The sequence below is a fragment of the Vicia villosa genome, unplaced genomic scaffold (genome assembly GCF_029867415.1).
Source record: "Vicia villosa cultivar HV-30 ecotype Madison, WI unplaced genomic scaffold, Vvil1.0 ctg.001464F_1_1, whole genome shotgun sequence".
Classification (NCBI taxonomy): domain Eukaryota; kingdom Viridiplantae; phylum Streptophyta; class Magnoliopsida; order Fabales; family Fabaceae; genus Vicia; species Vicia villosa.
In genome coordinates, this window is record NW_026705626.1 from 309,996 (window position 1) to 328,837 (window position 18,842).

The following is an 18,842-nucleotide window of genomic DNA, read 5'->3' on the forward strand; positions in this document are numbered from 1 at the left end:
CAACACGGGCGCCCGTGTTGAGTAACACGACCCGTGTTGCTGAGCATGCAAGGAAGAAGGAAAAGTGGAAAGCAGTGGTGCAACACGGGCACCCGTGTTGCCTAACACGACCTGTGTTGCTTCTACTGAGCGCAAGTTTGTTTTTTTGAGATCCAGAGGACCAACACGGGCACCCGTGTTGCCCAACACGACCCGTGTTGGCTTGTTACGCAGATTGTCATGTTTTTATGATTTTCACTCAAAAAGTGATCCAGAAGGGCGTTTTGGTACTTTCCGACTTAAAAAGAAGGGTTTGCAATATATAAGTGGAGGATTGAGAAGAGAAGAGGTATCTTTTACACAACCAAAGGAATTGAATATGAAGCAGAGCAACGTATGAGATTATTGGAGAAGAGAGATCATTCATGAGCAAGAGCAATTGAAGATCACAAATTCCCCGATTATCTGTAATGTTTAACTTTGATACTTTTGAATTTCTTTTGAACAATATGAGTAGCTAAACCCCCCAATGCTAGGGGGTGTCCCTGATTTGGTTTGTAATGACTTTTGATATTCTGATTTGATCGACTTCATGTTTATGTTATTCAATTCAATTTTATACTGTTTTTAATGCCTTCTTTATCGGACCAATAAAGATTGTTATGTGATTAACAAGTTGTCGGATCGCAATTGTTAAGGTTTGTATTAAATTGAACCATAGTAGATATCACCTAGGACTAGGGATACCCTATGGTCACTAAGAATTCTTGATAGAAAACAAGCTTGGTTTTATCTGTTAGCTCTAAGGACTTAGGTTTATAGATGAAAAACCAAAGGTTTGCCCAATAAGGATTTAGGGGCAAACACTCTAAAGATTTAGTAATTGAATATCATGAACTTGTTGAAAAGATCTCAAATAAGAATTCAGGGTTATTACAGAGCAAATTACACACCTTACCTTGGCAGTTACTCATATAAGTGAAAAAGGCTTAAATTTACTTTCTGCTATTTTTATTTTAAAAACACCAGTTGACTTTTTATTTAATTGAATAATTATAAAACTTATATTCCAACGCAGTCCTCGAGATCGATACTTGGTTTTTAACCTTTTATTACTACTTCGCAAAAATAGTACACTTGCTATTTTTCCGATCAGGCCACAAGGAGGAGGGTCCTCGGTGGAGGGGACGCTCGCTGGGAGCGTGCTTGGCATGCTTGGGCCTAGACGAGGAGGCGGATCCTCGTCAGGTGGGATGCTCGCAGGGAGCCGCTTATGCCGGGCACTGGATACAATGCTTTAAATGCCGTTGGGTCTTTGGGGAGCCAAACATTGTTTGCCCCTCACGGGCCCAGGGATGGTTTGGGGTTTCCAAAACTAAGTGGGCCGAAAGTAGACTGGGCCAAATCTTGGCCCAGTCCAGAACATGTACTTAGTTAAATAACTCATTATAATAATTGAAATAAAATAACAAGAAACAAAACTCAAATTAAAGTTATTTAATATGAGTAAGGTAATCAAAATCAGACCGGGATTCTATCGATGTTCAACCAGTTATATACATTTTTAATATTTTCATTACTCCTACACACTAAATACACAAAATAACACAATTAAAAATTAAAATTCACAAAAAAATATAATATATTTCTTTAATATAGAAAATAATATTTAAAATATATATTATTAAGTTTGAGTGTGGAGTTCCTATATATATATATATATATATATATATATATATATATATATATATATATATATATAAAGCATTTTTAAAATAATATATGTCTAAGTGTGGAGTTCCTATATGTATAAATGTGAAGTTCCTTAAGAGTTAAATGTGAGCCATGGTAAATATAATTGAAAGCTAAGAGTGACAGAATATATTAGACCCAACTAATAAACTTAAGTCCATAACTTATACCAAAAAAACTTAAGCCCAAAACATTCATTTAACCCTAATCTACATTTGTTGACTGAATTTTATTTCATTGTAGTATGTGATGCAGCCGCACAGTTCCATCTTCATCTTTCTTTCTCAACAATAGAACAAATCAACCTCCTCCTTCTAACAAGAGCAGAACTAAATTAGAAAGCTTTCTCCTTCCATTTTGATTTCTATTTTAACATTGTAAATCCATGGAAGATGAAAATAAAATAAAGTGTTTTTTCTTTCTGAAAAATTACATTGTTTTTCTTTCTTTTTTCTATTTCAAATGTTATTCACGGTCACAGGATTGGTTTTGAGTACCATGAATATGAGTGATTATCCAAAAATTACATAATCAAACCTAATGCAATTGTGTCATTACAGTGGTGGTTAAAAAGCCCTAAAATTCAAAAATTGGAAAATTACCACAACAATAGAAAGTTTGAAATAATCAAATTCATTGGTTATCGAAAATGAAGTAATAGATAGATTGAATTGATGAACTGAATTTCTGAAAATGGAGATGAACGGCGGGAGGAAGAAGAAAACAGATTACAAGAAGAAGGAAGAGATATTGAGTTTGTGAAATGAAAGGAAAATAACGAAAGAAGAGAAGAAGAAACATAAAGTGGAGTTGTTTGGTTAATTGAATGGTTTGATCATTATTAATATAGTAATTTTTATAAATAAAATTAATATTAATAGTTTAAATTTGAATGGTATAGGTGGAATTTAAATTTGAATTGTATAGGTGGATTTATAAAAATTGAACATGTCATACAGGGTACCGGTACCCAATATAATATGATGGGTATCAGAGTGTTCACCCTAAAAATTTGACCCTTTAAATTAATGAGTTGCCACCCCTATTTTTTTCACCAATCACACTTCCTCATCAACATGGAGAAGAAAAAGATAACTTGTGGCAAATCTGTTGAACAACAACAAGCAGAACTTGAGTTTTACTTACCCGAAGAGTGCTGGGAGCATGTATTGACATTCCTCATCAATTCGGTCAAGCAGTTCGATATCACCAAGCCGGCCAACCCGTTCCATGTCTTCCCATTCCCCACTGATTCGCTCGACTGCAAAATCAAAGACAATTTTGAATCTCTATCTCTCGTCTCAAAACACTTCCTCGCCCTCGCCAACCGTCTCATATTCTCTATCAGAATTAATCATCTACACTTTTGTCATCTCCCTCTTTTCTTTCATAGATTCTCCAACCTTAATTCCCTTCACCTCTCCTTCGACTCCTCCCATGATCTTGACTATGCAGCCATTGCTTTGACTCTCTGTGACATATCAACATTGAAATCTTTATATATTTTTTGGATTGACTTAAACGATGCAAACTATATTACTTCCCATTACATTGATTCCTTCCTAAGTTTCAATGGTTTGAATTCTCTTAAGTTTGAGTCTTCTCAAATATCTTATTATTTGCTTTCCTCTATTGCAACAGAAGCTCTTCCTTTCAAGAATTTTGTTCTTCAAAATTGTACCGGCTATAGTTTTCAAGGAATTTATAGTTTCTTATCTAAGTGCAGTGGGATAAAACATTTGGGTATTCAAGGTGATGATTTTCTAACTAATCATCATGTTTTTCGGTTGTTTTTGCTTCTTCCTGATTTGACATCGGTAAATCTTAGTAAATGTTCCAAGCTCAGACCATCAGTTTTGTTTGCACTCGTTAAGAACTGTCGTTCACTTGGTGAGATCACAATGAGATGCATATATATGGATGATTTCGAGAGTGTAGAAAATTATGATATTTTTATAGATTTTGATGTGAACCCTCAATTCAAGTTTCTAGATTTGGCTAACAATTACTTTATTGACGACGAGACCATTATATTGTTTGCTTCCGTTTTCCCCAATTTACAACTTCTCGATTTAAGTTACTGCCCTAACATATTTAAAAAAGGTATTTGTCAAGTTTTAATTAGATGTTGTAAGCTTAGACACCTGGATTTGACCCACAATTATAATATGAGAGAACTTAAAATGAACTTTGTAGTTCGCCAGTTAGTACAGATGTTGATGATAAAACACTCTATGAGATCTCAAAGAGTTGTTGTGGGCTTTTGCATCTATTATTTGATGGGTGTGAATATGTCACAGAAAAGGGAGTGATGAGCGTGATTGAAAACTGCACACAATTGGAGACAATCGATTTGTCAAGCTGTGTTAAAGTGAATGCTGATGTTGTTGTCTCAATGCTTTCATCAAGGCGATCTTTCGAAAATTATGGTGGTTCTTTTTATTTTGAGACATAAAGAGAAGATTCTTTTGGTTAGGGTTGGGTTTTGCTAGGTTTAGATGTCTTATTTATTGAAGTTTTGATTCTTAAATATTAGATGTTTTTTGTTTTTATATTTGTTTCTATTTAATCATCATTTTGTTGAATAATCATCTGAATATAGTTAATTTTTTATATGTCGTTTTAAATTTTAATGTTTTTATTTCCTCTGACTTGAATTATATTAATTTTCTTGTATACTAAAGATTTTTATGATGATATGTAAGAAATAAAAGGCAGCGTGGACATGATTTTCTTATTAATTGACCTTTAAATTCTGTAACTATATCTCAACAAACAGTGGCAACTTATCCGAAACCTTTTAGATATCAATGATTTAGTAGCAAGTAATTCAATACACACAAATATTTACTAGAACTGTAAATGAAAAATTTACAGAAAACATAGATTTTTTCATCATACACAATTTAGATTCAAGATAATTATTATTCATTTCAAAAGAAAAAAAAAAGAAAGAAAGTGACTTAATATAAATTTAATATGAAATTAGCAATGTAGTGTGAATGAATGAGACTTACTAATTCTAGTCGAGTGAATGAAACTAACATTTGCTGTTATGAGAACTTGTGTCAAATTAAAAAAGGTATTTAAAAAAAGTTTTAAGTAGATGTTGGAAGCTTAAACATTAACTTGTCCTATGGTGATAATATGAGAGGACTAAAAAGGAACTTTGTAGTTCAGCTAGAGGTGTTAAACTTATCATTTACAAGTGTTGATGATAAAACACTTTATGAGATCTCAAAGAGTTGTTGTGGGCTTTTGCAACTATTATTGATATGTTAGTGACTATGTCACGAAAAAGAGAGTGATGTTTGTGGTTGAAAATTGCACACAATTGGAAGAGATCGATTTGACATGCTGTAATAATGTGAATGTTGATGTTGTTGTCTCAATGCTTTCATCAAGGTCATGATTAGGAAAAGATAATTGCTCCTCTGAAGTTCAGCTAAAGTTTTGATTCTTTAATATAAGATGGTTTTTGTTTTTAGATTTGTTTCTATGATAAATGACTTCATTTTTTTAAAATATCAACTTACAATTATGTAATCGTCATTCTGGTAGACTTGTTTTTACTCCTTACCTAGTCAAAAAAATTACCTGCTTTGTGTTTTTCAGATTGATCGTGTTTAATTTAAGTCTCGGAAACCTTTTAGCTGATTTTTGGCTTCTGATTTCCATTTGGTCTTAATTATACAAACTTATGTGAATTTCGCGCGTAATCCACATAAAATTCTCACTGGTTGAAGGACTAAGATGCATACTTTGAGGCAAACGGAAAGATGACTCAAGTGGATAGGTATTCCTTTTATTCATATCTATACGTTTCTAGGTAGAAATTTCCAGGCTTATACGTTTCTTGGCTAGTAATTGATTTGGAATTTGGCTGCTACATTTTTTTTGGATTCCTTAACAGAATGCTAATATGTATTGCTTCAATTGTTTAATTTTGTATCATGTAAGTTATCCATTGCTCTAGTTTTAGTGTTATAATTGAAATACTATCTTTTCATGAAGCCAATTTTTGGAAACTCATTTGAGATCATACCCGTCTTCGCACATATGTCTAGTTGATTACTCATTAGCCAAATAGTTGGTTGTGAACATACAGTCTATGCTAAAATGAGACATTTTAATTGAAGCAGAGATGATACAAATGTTGCATTGGATCAATTAAATGAACGAAACAGTCGATATATTTGACTAACGAAAACATTTGGAACATGTACTTTCAAGATAAATTAAGGATATACTAGTAAACCAATATTTATTAGTGTAAAAATTAACTATTTTTGCTTATAATAATTGACCAAATGACATTACTAATTCATGCATACACTACTATCATTTGAGAGTGTGTTTCCGTTTTAGTTTAGGTTAAAGTGATCCCGTACTTTTTATAGAAATATGGATTTGAGATGTTGTCTTGCAAATTTAATGGAATGAAATTACATGTTTTGTGTTTCTCAAATTCAAGTAAAATTACCTAAACTGAAATTAGCCTAAGTTAAGTACTTAAAATAAAACTAGCTTAAGCATACACAAATAAAACTAGCTTAAGCATACACAAAATCAAGCTTAAATTTTTTATTCAAAATCAACTTAAGCATACAAAAAAATTAGTATCAACTTACACTTATCATGCAATACACAAAATCAACCTAACCAAGCATAAAGTAAGCAATACACAAAATCAACCTAACCATACATAAAATAAGCCTCAACTTATATGTAGTTTCATCTTCTTCTTTCTAGCCACTTTTCCCGTATTCTTCTTTTTAACCGCTTCTCTCATTTTCTTTTTCTTATTTTCAATAGAATTTCCTAAGTTGCCATGATATTGCATAAATTCAGCTATTTTTCGCTTTTTTCTATTGATAGTATTCCTATTAATTTTCAATAAAAAATAAAATAATAATAAATATCAAATTTTGTTTGGTTATAAAATTGGAAATTAAAAAAATTTAATTGTTTTTTTACCTCACTTCCCTTTCATTTTTAAAACTAGTAACAAAACCGTGCATACACACGAGTTCTAGTTTGGTATGCGCGTTTGTTTAAATAATATATTTATTTTAAATCAAAATCAAAATTTGAATCAAAATTTTTGGATCAAAATCATTTAGAAAAATATTTTGATAAATAGTAAATTTTCTTGTATAAAAATATTTAAATTAATAATAGATTTTTTCCCATACACTATTTTTTAATCAACATTTTTTGGATCACAAATACAATTTTTCATATATAAAAATATTTAGATCATTAATAGATTTTTCCCATATACAAATATTATTTATGTTTAGGTATCATTTATAAAAATATCTTAATTAATTGTAAATTTTCGTATATAAAAATATTTAGAACAATAATAGTACTTTTCGCGTATACCTTTTTTTAATATAATTTTTTTGGATCATATATACAATTTTTCTTATATAAAAATATTTATATCATTAATAGATTTTTTCCATATACAAATATTATTTATATTTATGTATCGTTTACAAAATATCTTAATCAATTGTAAATTTTCGTATATAAAAATATTTCGATCAATAATAGTTTTTTTCCTTTATATAGTCGTATACATTTTTTAAATAAAAAAAATTTGGATCATAAATAGCATTTTTCATATATAATAATATTTAGATCATTAATGACATATATTAATATAATAATATTTTGAATCATATAAATTAAAGTTAATGATAACTGACACACACTTTTGTATTTTTTCCAATAATACGCATTTTCAAGTATATTTTTAAATTTATTTTAATTGAAATATTTTTTTAAACTAAAATTATTATTATTTTCTGTATTATATCTTAAAATAAACAAAATTTCAAATTATATTTATTCGTTATTAATATTTAATTATTAAAGTTAATTTTTAAAATTTAAATACTATTTTAAATGTAAATTGACAATCATTTAAAATGATCATAATAATTTTCTTATTAAAAAATCATTTATTGAAATATTTTGATTAATAATTTATTAGAAATAATAATAATAAAGTAATAAAAAGTGAAAAGTGAAAAGTGAAAAAGGTGAAAAGTGAAATGTGAAAAGTAAGTTGGAAAGTGAAAAAGTGAAAAGTGAATTGGAAAAAACAAAAAAAAAACATTTTTGGTCCCTAAATTATTGATTTAGATTAAGATAACAAAAGGACAATTGGGTATTTTCTAGAAAATGTTATTTTCTTATTTTATTGAGGAAACAATGGAGTTTGTCAATCTCATCCTGATTTTTTTTGACCGTTTGCATAGTTTCCTCGCGTTTTTTCAATCTTACCGATTATATATCTTTCGTCGGAATCGCTGATAATAACAACAGCGTCGAATAGTTAACGAAGTTGAAGATTAAAAGTAATAATCAAAATAAAATAAAAACTTAAAAAAAAAAATCAATCACCTTAATTCTGAATTCTCAATCTTTTTTCCATAACCAAATTCTCGCCTCAATTCCACAACTTTTATAGCTTCCTCCTTAATCGTAGCTTTCAATTCTTTATTCTTATCCATTATAGTTGTCGGAACCGCTGATAATAACAACAAGAACAATTAACAGAGTAGAAGATTGAAAGTAATATTCAAAACAAAAGAAAAAACTTAAAAAGAAAATCAATCACCTTGATACTGAATTCTCAATCTTTTTTCCATAACTAAGTTCTTGCTTCAATACTTCAGTTTTTCTTACTTCTTCTTTAATCGTAAACTCCATTCTTTATCCAGCAAACTTATTTTCTTTTCCCATTCTATATAATGTGTTCCTCTAACCGTTTTTTCATTCTTCTCTTTCTTCTTCTCTCTTCGGAGAATATTGCTTCTGATCCTTTCTTCTCTAGTAATGCATGTTTAGAGTACTCTGATTCAGTTTTTTAGCTTGTTTTAATGCTTAGTGTTGATTGAAATTCTGTTGTAGTTGCTCTCTGTTTTGCATTCAAGCTTCTTCACAGGTAAATGATTTCTCTTTACGACAATCTCTGAATCTTTGTTGTAAATCGATTATTTTTGTTTCCAATAGGTTATAGAATTTTATCTTTAGAATGATGTTATTCACATTAGATTTTCTTGAATCTGTTATCTTTACGATTATTTGTGATAATCACCGATAATCAAAAAATTCCGCTGATAATAAAGTTTCTTCATTGTGTAAACGATTCCTCCTTATGATACTCTTTTTTTATGAATCATTGATGGAAACTGATTATTGTTATTTCCTTGAGTTTAGGTTCGCATTAGATTTGATGCCCATTGTTCATTTCGAATCGGTAATCAGTGTTTCTAATTATCCTGCTCATAATTAATAGCGCTATTAAATCCATTAAGTTTATTCTTATTTACTTGAGCACCGAATTTGTTATTTGTGTTTACGCTCCGTTAATTTCTTATCATTTCGATGGTTTCGGTATTGATTTTCTTAACTCTTCTTCCAAAATTCTTGTTCATAATTAATATTATGTTTCCTTGATCACTGAATTTGTTATTTGTGTCTATGTTCACTTAATTTCTTATCATTTAGATCGGTTTCGTTTCGGTATTGATTTTCTTAACTCTTCTTCGAAAATTTTTATTCATAATTATTAGCATTTTGATACTTGAATCAGTTATGTTTATGGTTAGCATTTATTGTAATTATATTTTGCAGCTTCCAATTTCTTGCCTCTTAATTGGCATTAGAATTATGGGCTTTTACACTCTTTTGGTCTATGGACTACACATTGTATAATGGGCTTAACTACTCTAATGTGAAAATTATACCCCATACCCCTATGTTTATTCCAATACCCCTACATTTTAAAAAAAATCTCAATTTTGTCCTTATTAAATTTTTAACTTTTCTTTTTTATTTTTTATTTTTACATTTTTACTGTATGTATGGACGAAAAGATGGAAAATTCTGGTGAGTAAATTTCAAAACCGGACAACCCAGGGGTGGGTGTTCCGGTTCACTTTTTTTAATTTTACTGAACCGGATATCCCAGAATTGGGTGTTCCGGTTTGTTTTTTTTTTTAATTTTACTGAACCGGATATCCCCTATGTGGGTATTCCGGTTCCTTTTTTAATTTTTTTTTATATATTAAAATAAATTAATTTTATATATTTAGGTGTGGATCCTCCTTTAATGAAATGCGATGTAACTCAAACATGTGTGGATACAACTGATGTTTTTGTAACTGGTCAAAAATTTGCTACAAGAGAAGAGGCGATAAGTTGGATTAAGGAGGTTGGAATTAGGAATAAAGTGACAGTTATAATAACTCGTTCAGATACCAAAACAGGCAAGAGAAGAAGAAGTGATAAATTAGTATTTGGTTGTGATAGAGGTGGAAAATACAAAAAAACTGATAGCGAAACCCAAAGTGCTAGTAAGAGATGTGGTTGTCCTTTCAAAATTAGGTCAACACCGTCGAAAGATGGTTCTGGATGGAAGATCGATGTAAAATACGGAGTACACAACCACGGCTTACCTGATAGATTTGAAGGTCATGCTTTCGTAAGTCGACTAAATACAGATGATAAGCAACATATTGTTGATTTGACAAAACACCATGTTCCATAAATGAAAATAATTTGTAATATATGTTAATATATAAGTACATGTAATTTAAAAAAAACATTTAAGAAAACATTTACGTACCTCGCCCAACCATAAATGATAGCAACATGACTCTGATATCTAACCAATAAAGATGTATCAGTAGGTCCTCCAGGAAATGCCGGATGCTGCGGACCAACCTCAGGTGCACCTCCCTGTTGTCCCTCGCCATCAGCCTCTCGACGTTGTCTTCCTCTTTGACACATTCCGTCGATCGCACCGCCTCTTCTTCGAACCACTAAAAAAAAATTAACAATTAAAAAAAATATTTAAAAATAAATATAATATAAAAAAAAACGAAAAAAAAAATAGGAACCGGAAACCCCAAGGGGGGGTTATCCGGCTAAGGTAAAGAAGAACCGGAAACCCCATCACTGGGTTATCCGGCTGGTAAATACAGAACCGGAAACCCCAACGCTGGGTTATCCGGCTGGTAAAGACATGAACCGGAAACCCCAATGCTGGGTTATCCGGCTGGTAAAGACATGAACCGGAAACCCCAACGCTGGGTTATCTGGCTGCGAAAAATTTTGCGAAACTTACTTTTTTTTCTGAATTGAGAACCGGAAATGCAGAGGGTGGGTTATCCGGTTTTGGATGAAATTTATTTTCTTCTACCTTCAGCAACCGGAACTGTAAGAACGAGGGAAAAAGTTAAAATTTTTGTAATTTCTACTATTTATACAGGGGTAAATTTGTCCGAATTTTTTTTTGTAGGGGTATTGGGATAAACGTAGGGGTATGGGGTATAATTTTCCTCTAATGTATATATATAGCCCATCCCTTGTAATATCACAGTATAAAATAATATACTATTCATTTTCCTTTTCATTTCAAATTTACCTTTGCCGCCAAATGACTTGCATCTTCATCACCTTCAATACTGCAATATGGTATTAGTGAAACAAACCCTAAATTTCCCAATTTCATTTTCCGCATTCATTCCCATTATCACCTTCCTTCAATTCTTTCTTCATCCATCATCATGTCTTCGTCTTTTGATGAAGAAAGACCCAAAGTCTCTGATCCGCCTCCAAAATCCGATGATCCGAGTCTCAATCCACGAAATCCTTATTACTTGCATCCTGGAGAAAACCCAGGCGCCACCATCAGAAGATCAGCTCACGTCAGAACTTCTGATGCTCATCTTCTGAATATTGAATTACTCTTCAATATAATGTACTAAACAGAATCATTGGTGCTACAACGAGTATTCATTAATTTGAACAAGAATGAGGTTGAGAGAACTGATGGACTTACGATTCAAAATAAATGGATGCATGTAAGTTATCCATTGCTCTAGTTTTAGTGTTATAATTGAAATACTATCTTTTCATGAAGCCAATTTTTGGAAACTCATCTGAGATCAAACGCGTATTCGCATATATGTCTAGTTGATTACTCATTAGCCAAATAGTTGGTTGTGAACCTACAATCTATGCTAAAATGAGACATTTTAATTGAAGCAGAAATGATACAAATGTTGCATTGGATCAAATAAATGAACGAAACAGTGGATTACGTTTATTTCCTTTTCTTTTTTGCTTAAACTACCAACAAAATATATTTGAAGAACAAAAACAGTTGGAACATGTACCATCAAAATAAAATTTACTATAATATCTTTATTTATATTTGATGAATAAACTACCAACATTAAATATTTTGAATTAAATTAAAGATATAATAGTAAACAAATATTTAGTGGTCTAAAAATTAATGACTTTTGCTTAAATAGTGACCAAAATTTAAGGTTATTTTTTTTACTTATAATAGTGGCCGGAGGGAGTAACAAAATAAAAGATAACATGTTTATGAAAAACTAAAAAAGTTTCTGTAATGGAATAAAGTCCTTCTATTTAAAGACAGGTGGTTCTAATGTTGATGTGCTTGAATGAACATCATCTGTGAGTATATTAGCTCAGGTTCTAACAATAGTTATCTACGGTGAACCTTCTTTGAAATATTCGTGGAGACGAAGAATAGTTATTTCAAAACATGCTTATGTATACAATACTCTGATGATACAAATTACATTGCTTTTAAAATTTATAAATTTAACTAGACTAATCTTTCTAACTAGTATAATAAGTTCTACCCACAATAATGTGTAAGTCAACATCTAGTATGCATGAGAATTGATTCTTTATTCTATTTTTGTAATCCTGTAAGCTTGCTTACGGTTATCGTACTAAATGGCTGAGAAAGACGAGCGTGTGGAGTCGCTGATAGTTCTTGTGCAACAGAACGCATCACGGGTCTAGACTCTGGAGCAGAAGATGTGCATGCCAAAGCTACTCTTATTGTGAACATTATTGTTTCACCTAATTGTTCTGTAGGAGGTGGAAGCCGCTGGTCTATAACATCCTTCACAAGTACTTCCATTAATGCCAAAGACTTGTTTGAATATAGGATATTCAAGAATTCTCCTGGGTGTGTTCCCATCAATATCTCTAACACCACCACACCAAAACTATACACATCACACTTTTCAGTCACCCTCATGGTTTGTGCTAGCTCTGCAAAATGCAAATTTAGATTTTGCTAGTCAACAAATTCCTCAGGTATGGATGCATAAATTTTAAATTGTATACATATGCTAGTGATACGCAAAAAACCATTACTATATTCAAATAATTTCATACTTTATTAAATACATGCCTTTCATTGAATGGATTATGTACCTGGAGCCATGTAGCCATAGGTTCCTGCAACTGAAGTCCAGGTTGAATTGTTAGAGCTAAGCAGTTTTGCAGTGCCGAAATCTGCAAGATGAGGTACAAAATCTGAATCCAGTAGTAAATTGTTCAGTGTGATATCTCTGTGCACGATTGGTGGAGAACAATCACTATGTAGGTAAGCAATTGCATGTGCCAATCCTTGCACAATGTCTAACCTTGTACCCCAACTTAGCTCCAATTTTCCTTCTTCTCCATACAACATTTTCCCCAAACTTCCTCTCTCTACATGTTCATAAACCAAGAACATTTCTTCCCTCCTAGAACAAAAACCAAAAAGCTTTATTATATTCCTGTGCCTCACTTCTGTAAGTGTCCTTATCTCATTAATGAAGCTCATGCGGTTCTCTTTTGGGATGTCATCAGAATCTGATATATTGAGTCTTTTCACAGCAACAACTTGACCTGTTGGTAGTTCTGCTCTATAAACAGTTCCAAATCCTCCTTTTCCAATGCAATACTTTTCACTGAAGTCATTGGTTGCTTTCACAAGATCAGAAAATGTGAATTTCCCATCTCTTCCCCATACCATGCAGTTAGATTGATCATTATCTTCACTGCTTTCGGATTCTTCACTAAGTTTTTTGGCTTTCCTTCTAAATAGCAGGATTCCAAAACCAATCATCCCTATAAGTAATACTCCACCAATTGATACAGTAACACCAAGAAGTACCTTTTTATTGGACCCTCCAGAGTTGTCTTGAGACAATACTTTGGAACATGTTAATCCCTTCACATCACCACACAGACCTGAGTTCCCGACAAAAGCTTCAGCATTTTCTGTCTGGAAAACACCACCGGTTGGTATCATACCTGACAAGTGGTTGTAAGAGAAGTCCACAGATTGAAGGCTGCGCATATCTGAAAAGGATTGTGGGATTGTTCCAGATAGATTGTTGTGGGATACATTGAGAATCTCCAACATTGCTAACTTTTGAAGATTTTGAGGAATTTCTCCGAAAAGATTGTTGCTGCTGATATCTAACATGGATTGGAGTGAGAACAAATTGCCTAGTTCATACGGAATCACGCCAGATAGATTGTTATGGCTTAAATTCATGCTTAATAACCCGTTAGAGTTACCGAGTTCTCTAGGAATGCTTCCACTAAAATTATTATCTGATAAATCAATGATTTTAAGCTGAGCTAATTTTCCAATACTCTCTGGGATTTCTCCGGACAAATGGTTATTGCTCAAATTGAACATGTAGAGCCGACTTAGATCACCAATTTCAGGGGGGATATTTCCGGTGAATTCGTTGGAATGCAGGCTAAGAAATTGTAATTCACTCAACTTACTTAGCTCAGATGGAATTTTTCCAGAAAATTGGTTTCCACTCATTTCCATCTCAGTTAAGCTGATACATTTACCCCAATCTGGAGATAGATAACCATCGAGATGATTTCTGCTAAGTGAGATGAAAGTAAGATTTGGATGAATCCCAAAAGCTTCTGTGATGTTCCCACTGAACTTGTTGTCATCAAGCCTAACTCTTACAAGAGATGAACAATTTTTCAATGAGTTTGGCAATGGCCCCGAAAAGCTGTTGTTTTTTACTGACAAAGCTATTAGATTGTGACCGCTGCACATGTCAGAAGGAAGTTCTCCCGAGAAACTATTGTTTGAAAAGTAGACATTAGTCAAAGAAGGACTATTCTTTCCAAAATCTCTAGAAATGCTTCCTGAGAAGTTGTTTGTGAACACAGAAAAATAAGCTAAAGAAGTTAGATGAGCAATTGTGTGCGGCAATTCTCCATCCAAGTTATTATTGTCAACATCAAATCTTTGCAGTGAAGTTAAGTTTCCTATTTCCACTGGAATGTTTCCGGAGAGGTTGTTGAAGAAAAGATGTATGACTGTTATGTTTGTGAGGTTCCAAATGGTTCGTGGAATTGGACCAGAGAAATGGTTTGCTGAAAGGTCTAACTGTGACATTTCCTTTAAGTTTCCAATCTCTTCAGGAATAGGACCAGAGAAAAGATTTTTGTACATAAAAAGGAGATTAATTTTTTTCAACAGGCCAATCTGTGGAGGAACATTTCCTATGAAACTGTTGTTTTGAACTTGCAAGGAAGTTAACTCAGTCCAGTTAGAGATCAATGAAGCAGAAATTTGACCAGAAAAGAAATTATCTGATAATCCTAGTTCTGAAAGTTTGGTCAAATTTGCTAATGACAAAGGCAAAGAACCTGTTAGATTATTTCCTGCCAAACTTATGAAAGTCAGATTTATGCATAGGCCAAGCTCAGAAGGGACTTTAGAGTTAAGAAAATTAAGACGGAGATCAAGATGCACTAGCTCCTTTAGTTGACCTATGGAAGAAGGAATTTCCCCACGGGCCGAAATGTTGTTCAGTTCAAGAATTTGAAGCCTAGACATCAATCCTATCTCTGATGGAATAGGACTATTAAACATGTTATTACCGAGATGAAGATTTTTGAGATTTGAGAGCATGGACAAGTTGGATGACAGTTTTCCTTCTAGCCTACAGTTTGTGAGGTTGAGATATTCAAGTTTGCCTAAACTACCATACATGGATTCTGGTATTGTACCATTCCAGTTGTTCTGAGAGAGGTCAAGGTATGTTAAGTTCTTGCACTCAAATATGAAACTTGGAATCTCACCAGTGAGTTCATTTAATTCCAAACCAAGGTAATTTAAGGAAGGCATGCTTGAATATTGAGACCAGTCAGAGGAAGATACAAAAAAGTTTGATCCAAAGTCAAGGTAACTTACCTTAGGGAGATCAGTGAGCTGATAGGGAATGGTACCGGTGAGATTGTTGTTGAAAAAACTAACATGTTGAAGTTCCCTTAGCTGGCCTAGCTCAGAAGGGAGTGTGCCTTCAAGTAAGTTGTTTCCCAAGTCCAAGAAACTGAGTTTGGAGAGGTTGCCAATTGTTGATGGTATTAATCCACCAAACCTATTTCCATTGAGGTTGAAGAGGGTTAGGTTTGGGAGAGAAGAAAAATCCAAGTCAGTGAGTGTTCCACTGATATTGGCATTAGACAAGTTTATCTTTGAGACAGTTATACTTGAATTGTCACAAACAACAGCTTTCCAGTTGCAAAGGTTGATAAGGTTGGTGAGTGACCATGAAGGAAGAGGAGGTGATAGACTCCATTTGACAAGAGCTTCAGCTTCTGTTCTTAGTGATGCTGTGATTTTCAATGGAAGCAAAGATATAACAAGTATATAAAAGAGAAAAGCAATAGCCTTTTGAAGATTTGTCATGTTTGAGTATATGGCCTTTATGTTAATACTTTAATTTCTTATATAGAGAAAAAAAATCCATGTTTTAAGGTTTAGAGTTGTGAAACACATGCTGCCGTTAGATTCCAACTAGGATCTATGTTCATATAAGGCACAAATGTCAAATTGAGAGAAGAAAAATCACATGATGTGGTCCACATAGAGTTAATGGTGTGATTATGACTGTTTTACAAGAACATCATTTGTTTGCTTTGTTGGCACAAATTTTATTTTTGTTTAGGACTTTACATGTTTTCTAATATATACATAGTAAAAAAAACTTGCAATTTTTACTATTATAAATAAATAGAAAATTTTAAAATAAAAATAAATAAATAAATAAATAAATAAATAGCGGTGTTTACTGCACTTACAAGGAAGTTTATGAATATTGACGGTGTGAATCTCATTTCACTATGCTATTAAATTGTTGAATAATTATTTGGCTATGGTTTCAAATCCATGACATGCAATTCATATTCATTTCTATTTGAAATTAAGTAAGTATTTTGTAGCAGATATACATATTACAACCGCATTTGCTACCAGGATGTTACTAGCCCTTGAAAAAAGATATGGGTGAATCAGAAGATCAATGTCAACTGAAGTTTTGAGCTTTGCCGTGAAATTAACACTTTAGTTATCTTCTCTGTACTGATGACTCTAAACATAGTGTCTTCAAGATTAATAACTTTATGTTTTGAATCAACATCACACATGTTTATGATACTTATTCAAAAAGTTTTCAATGAACTATAATAATGATTTAGAGTAACAAGATGAGTCAGTAATACCAATACCTTTGGTTAGAGAAAAGTTTATAAGTGGCCTAAAACTCTTCTGAAGAATATCCGAAGATTTGAGTATGAATCCAGAAAAACCATATTGCTAAGTCTCATGTACGAAAGATACCCCATTTTTATTTTATTTTAAGATAATTGACCCGTTGTAAAACATTATTATTTATTTAAATGTATTTCTAACGAAGAGAAATGCTAGCAACCAATTTTCAACACTCTCTCTAACACTCACTTTTTTTATTGGTTGAAACATGTGTGGGTCCCTCACTTTGAAAATGGATCCCACATAAAGTGGTAGGACACACACATGTTTCAACCAATTTGAAAGTGAGTGTTAGAGAGATTGTTGAAAAGAGAGTGTTCCTAACACTCCTCTTCTAACGAGTTGAATTATATTCAATTTACTATATTTTTTGTAATTATGGAAAACTGAAATAATAAAAGTATTTTTAAAAAAAATAATTTTCTTTTCATTAGACTTTTTTTTAAGCCAGGAATATAATTAAAAAAGAGTACTAGGGGTACTCAATCCCTTTTACAAAAATCGGTAGTAAACCAAAGAGAGAGACGCGATATTACATAACAATTGCCATCTATCTTAAGAAATGCAAAGGATCTTTGCAAAATTCATAAAAATTAATATGTGTGAATTGATTGATTGAATTAGTTAAGTTGAAAGAAAGAAATGTTAGGTTGAACTTAAGATATATTGTAAGTTTAAATGTAATTTTATTCTATTTCTTTTATAAAGTCGTTCATGATTTAGTAGTAGTCAAATATTAGAATCCATCTAAGAAGTTGAAATGAAAGAAATATTAGGTGAAAACTTAAGATATATTGTATGTTTAAACACAATTTGTTCAACTGTTTTTTATTTATAAAGTTTTTCATGTTTTAGGAGTAGTCAAATATATGATACATTAGAATCCATAAGAATTAGTCAAATTAAAGTTTATGAAAGTTCTTAATATGCATAAATGTCAAAGCAAGGGAAGTAACGTCATTATGATGTGATCCATTAGTTAATGATGTGATTATGATTGTTTCCTAATTTCTATTTTAAAAAATATACTATTCTCACTTTTAAATATAGAGTTAAACATCGGTCTCACAATAGATGTTTTCTTTGAGATTTTCACACTTTTTAAAAAAATAATTAATTATGTTCATTTTAGATAAAATGAGTTTCATTTACTAAAATAACCTTATTAATAATAAGTAGTGGAGTACTTAAATGAATTAAAGTACAATGAATAAGGGTAAGTTAGTGGAAAGAAATAATAAATATCACATTGTTATTCTAAATGGACAAATAATTTGAGACAAATAAAAATAGGAAAGAAGACACTTATTGTGAGACGGATGGAGTAATTATTAAATTCTAGTTATTAACGTTAGTGTATCTCGTGTAGGGTGGCAAAATGGATCGTCTGTCCCGTTCTGCCTAAGTTAGTCAAAAAAGAGTAGGGCAGACAAAATCGTCAAATAAAAATGGGCATAAACGGGTTGGCGGGCGGCAGACTTATCCGTCTATTTTTTTCTTCATATTTTAATAGATTAATAGATTTTTTTTACTTTACAATTATATTTTTCACTTAATTTTTAATACACCTTAGCATATACCGTAAATTTTAATAAGCAGAAATATTCTTGCACAAATATTAAGACAAAATAAATTATTAAAAAAACAAAATACATGCCTTGTAGGTATACAA

The 18,842-nt window shown here is 31.8% G+C and overlaps 2 protein-coding genes across 2 annotated transcripts; one reads left to right on the top strand and one right to left on the bottom strand.

Moving 5' to 3' along the window:
- Window positions 1-2,807: 2,807 nt before the first annotated feature.
- LOC131635338 (uncharacterized) lies at window positions 2,808-4,186 on the top strand. The gene is made up of 2 exons (XM_058905955.1): window positions 2,808-3,834; window positions 4,032-4,186. Exons 1-2 carry the CDS (start codon window positions 2,808-2,810, stop codon window positions 4,184-4,186), a joined length of 1,182 nt encoding a protein of 393 aa, XP_058761938.1.
- Window positions 4,187-12,206: 8,020 nt separating this feature from the next.
- Window positions 12,207-16,334, bottom strand: LOC131635318 (MDIS1-interacting receptor like kinase 2-like). The gene is made up of 2 exons (XM_058905936.1): window positions 13,021-16,334; window positions 12,207-12,855 (listed from the first exon to the last, which is right to left on the bottom strand). Exons 1-2 carry the CDS (start codon window positions 16,307-16,309, stop codon window positions 12,488-12,490), a joined length of 3,657 nt encoding a protein of 1,218 aa, XP_058761919.1. The 5' UTR covers window positions 16,310-16,334; the 3' UTR covers window positions 12,207-12,487.
- Between the last annotated feature and the right edge of the window lie 2,508 nt (window positions 16,335-18,842).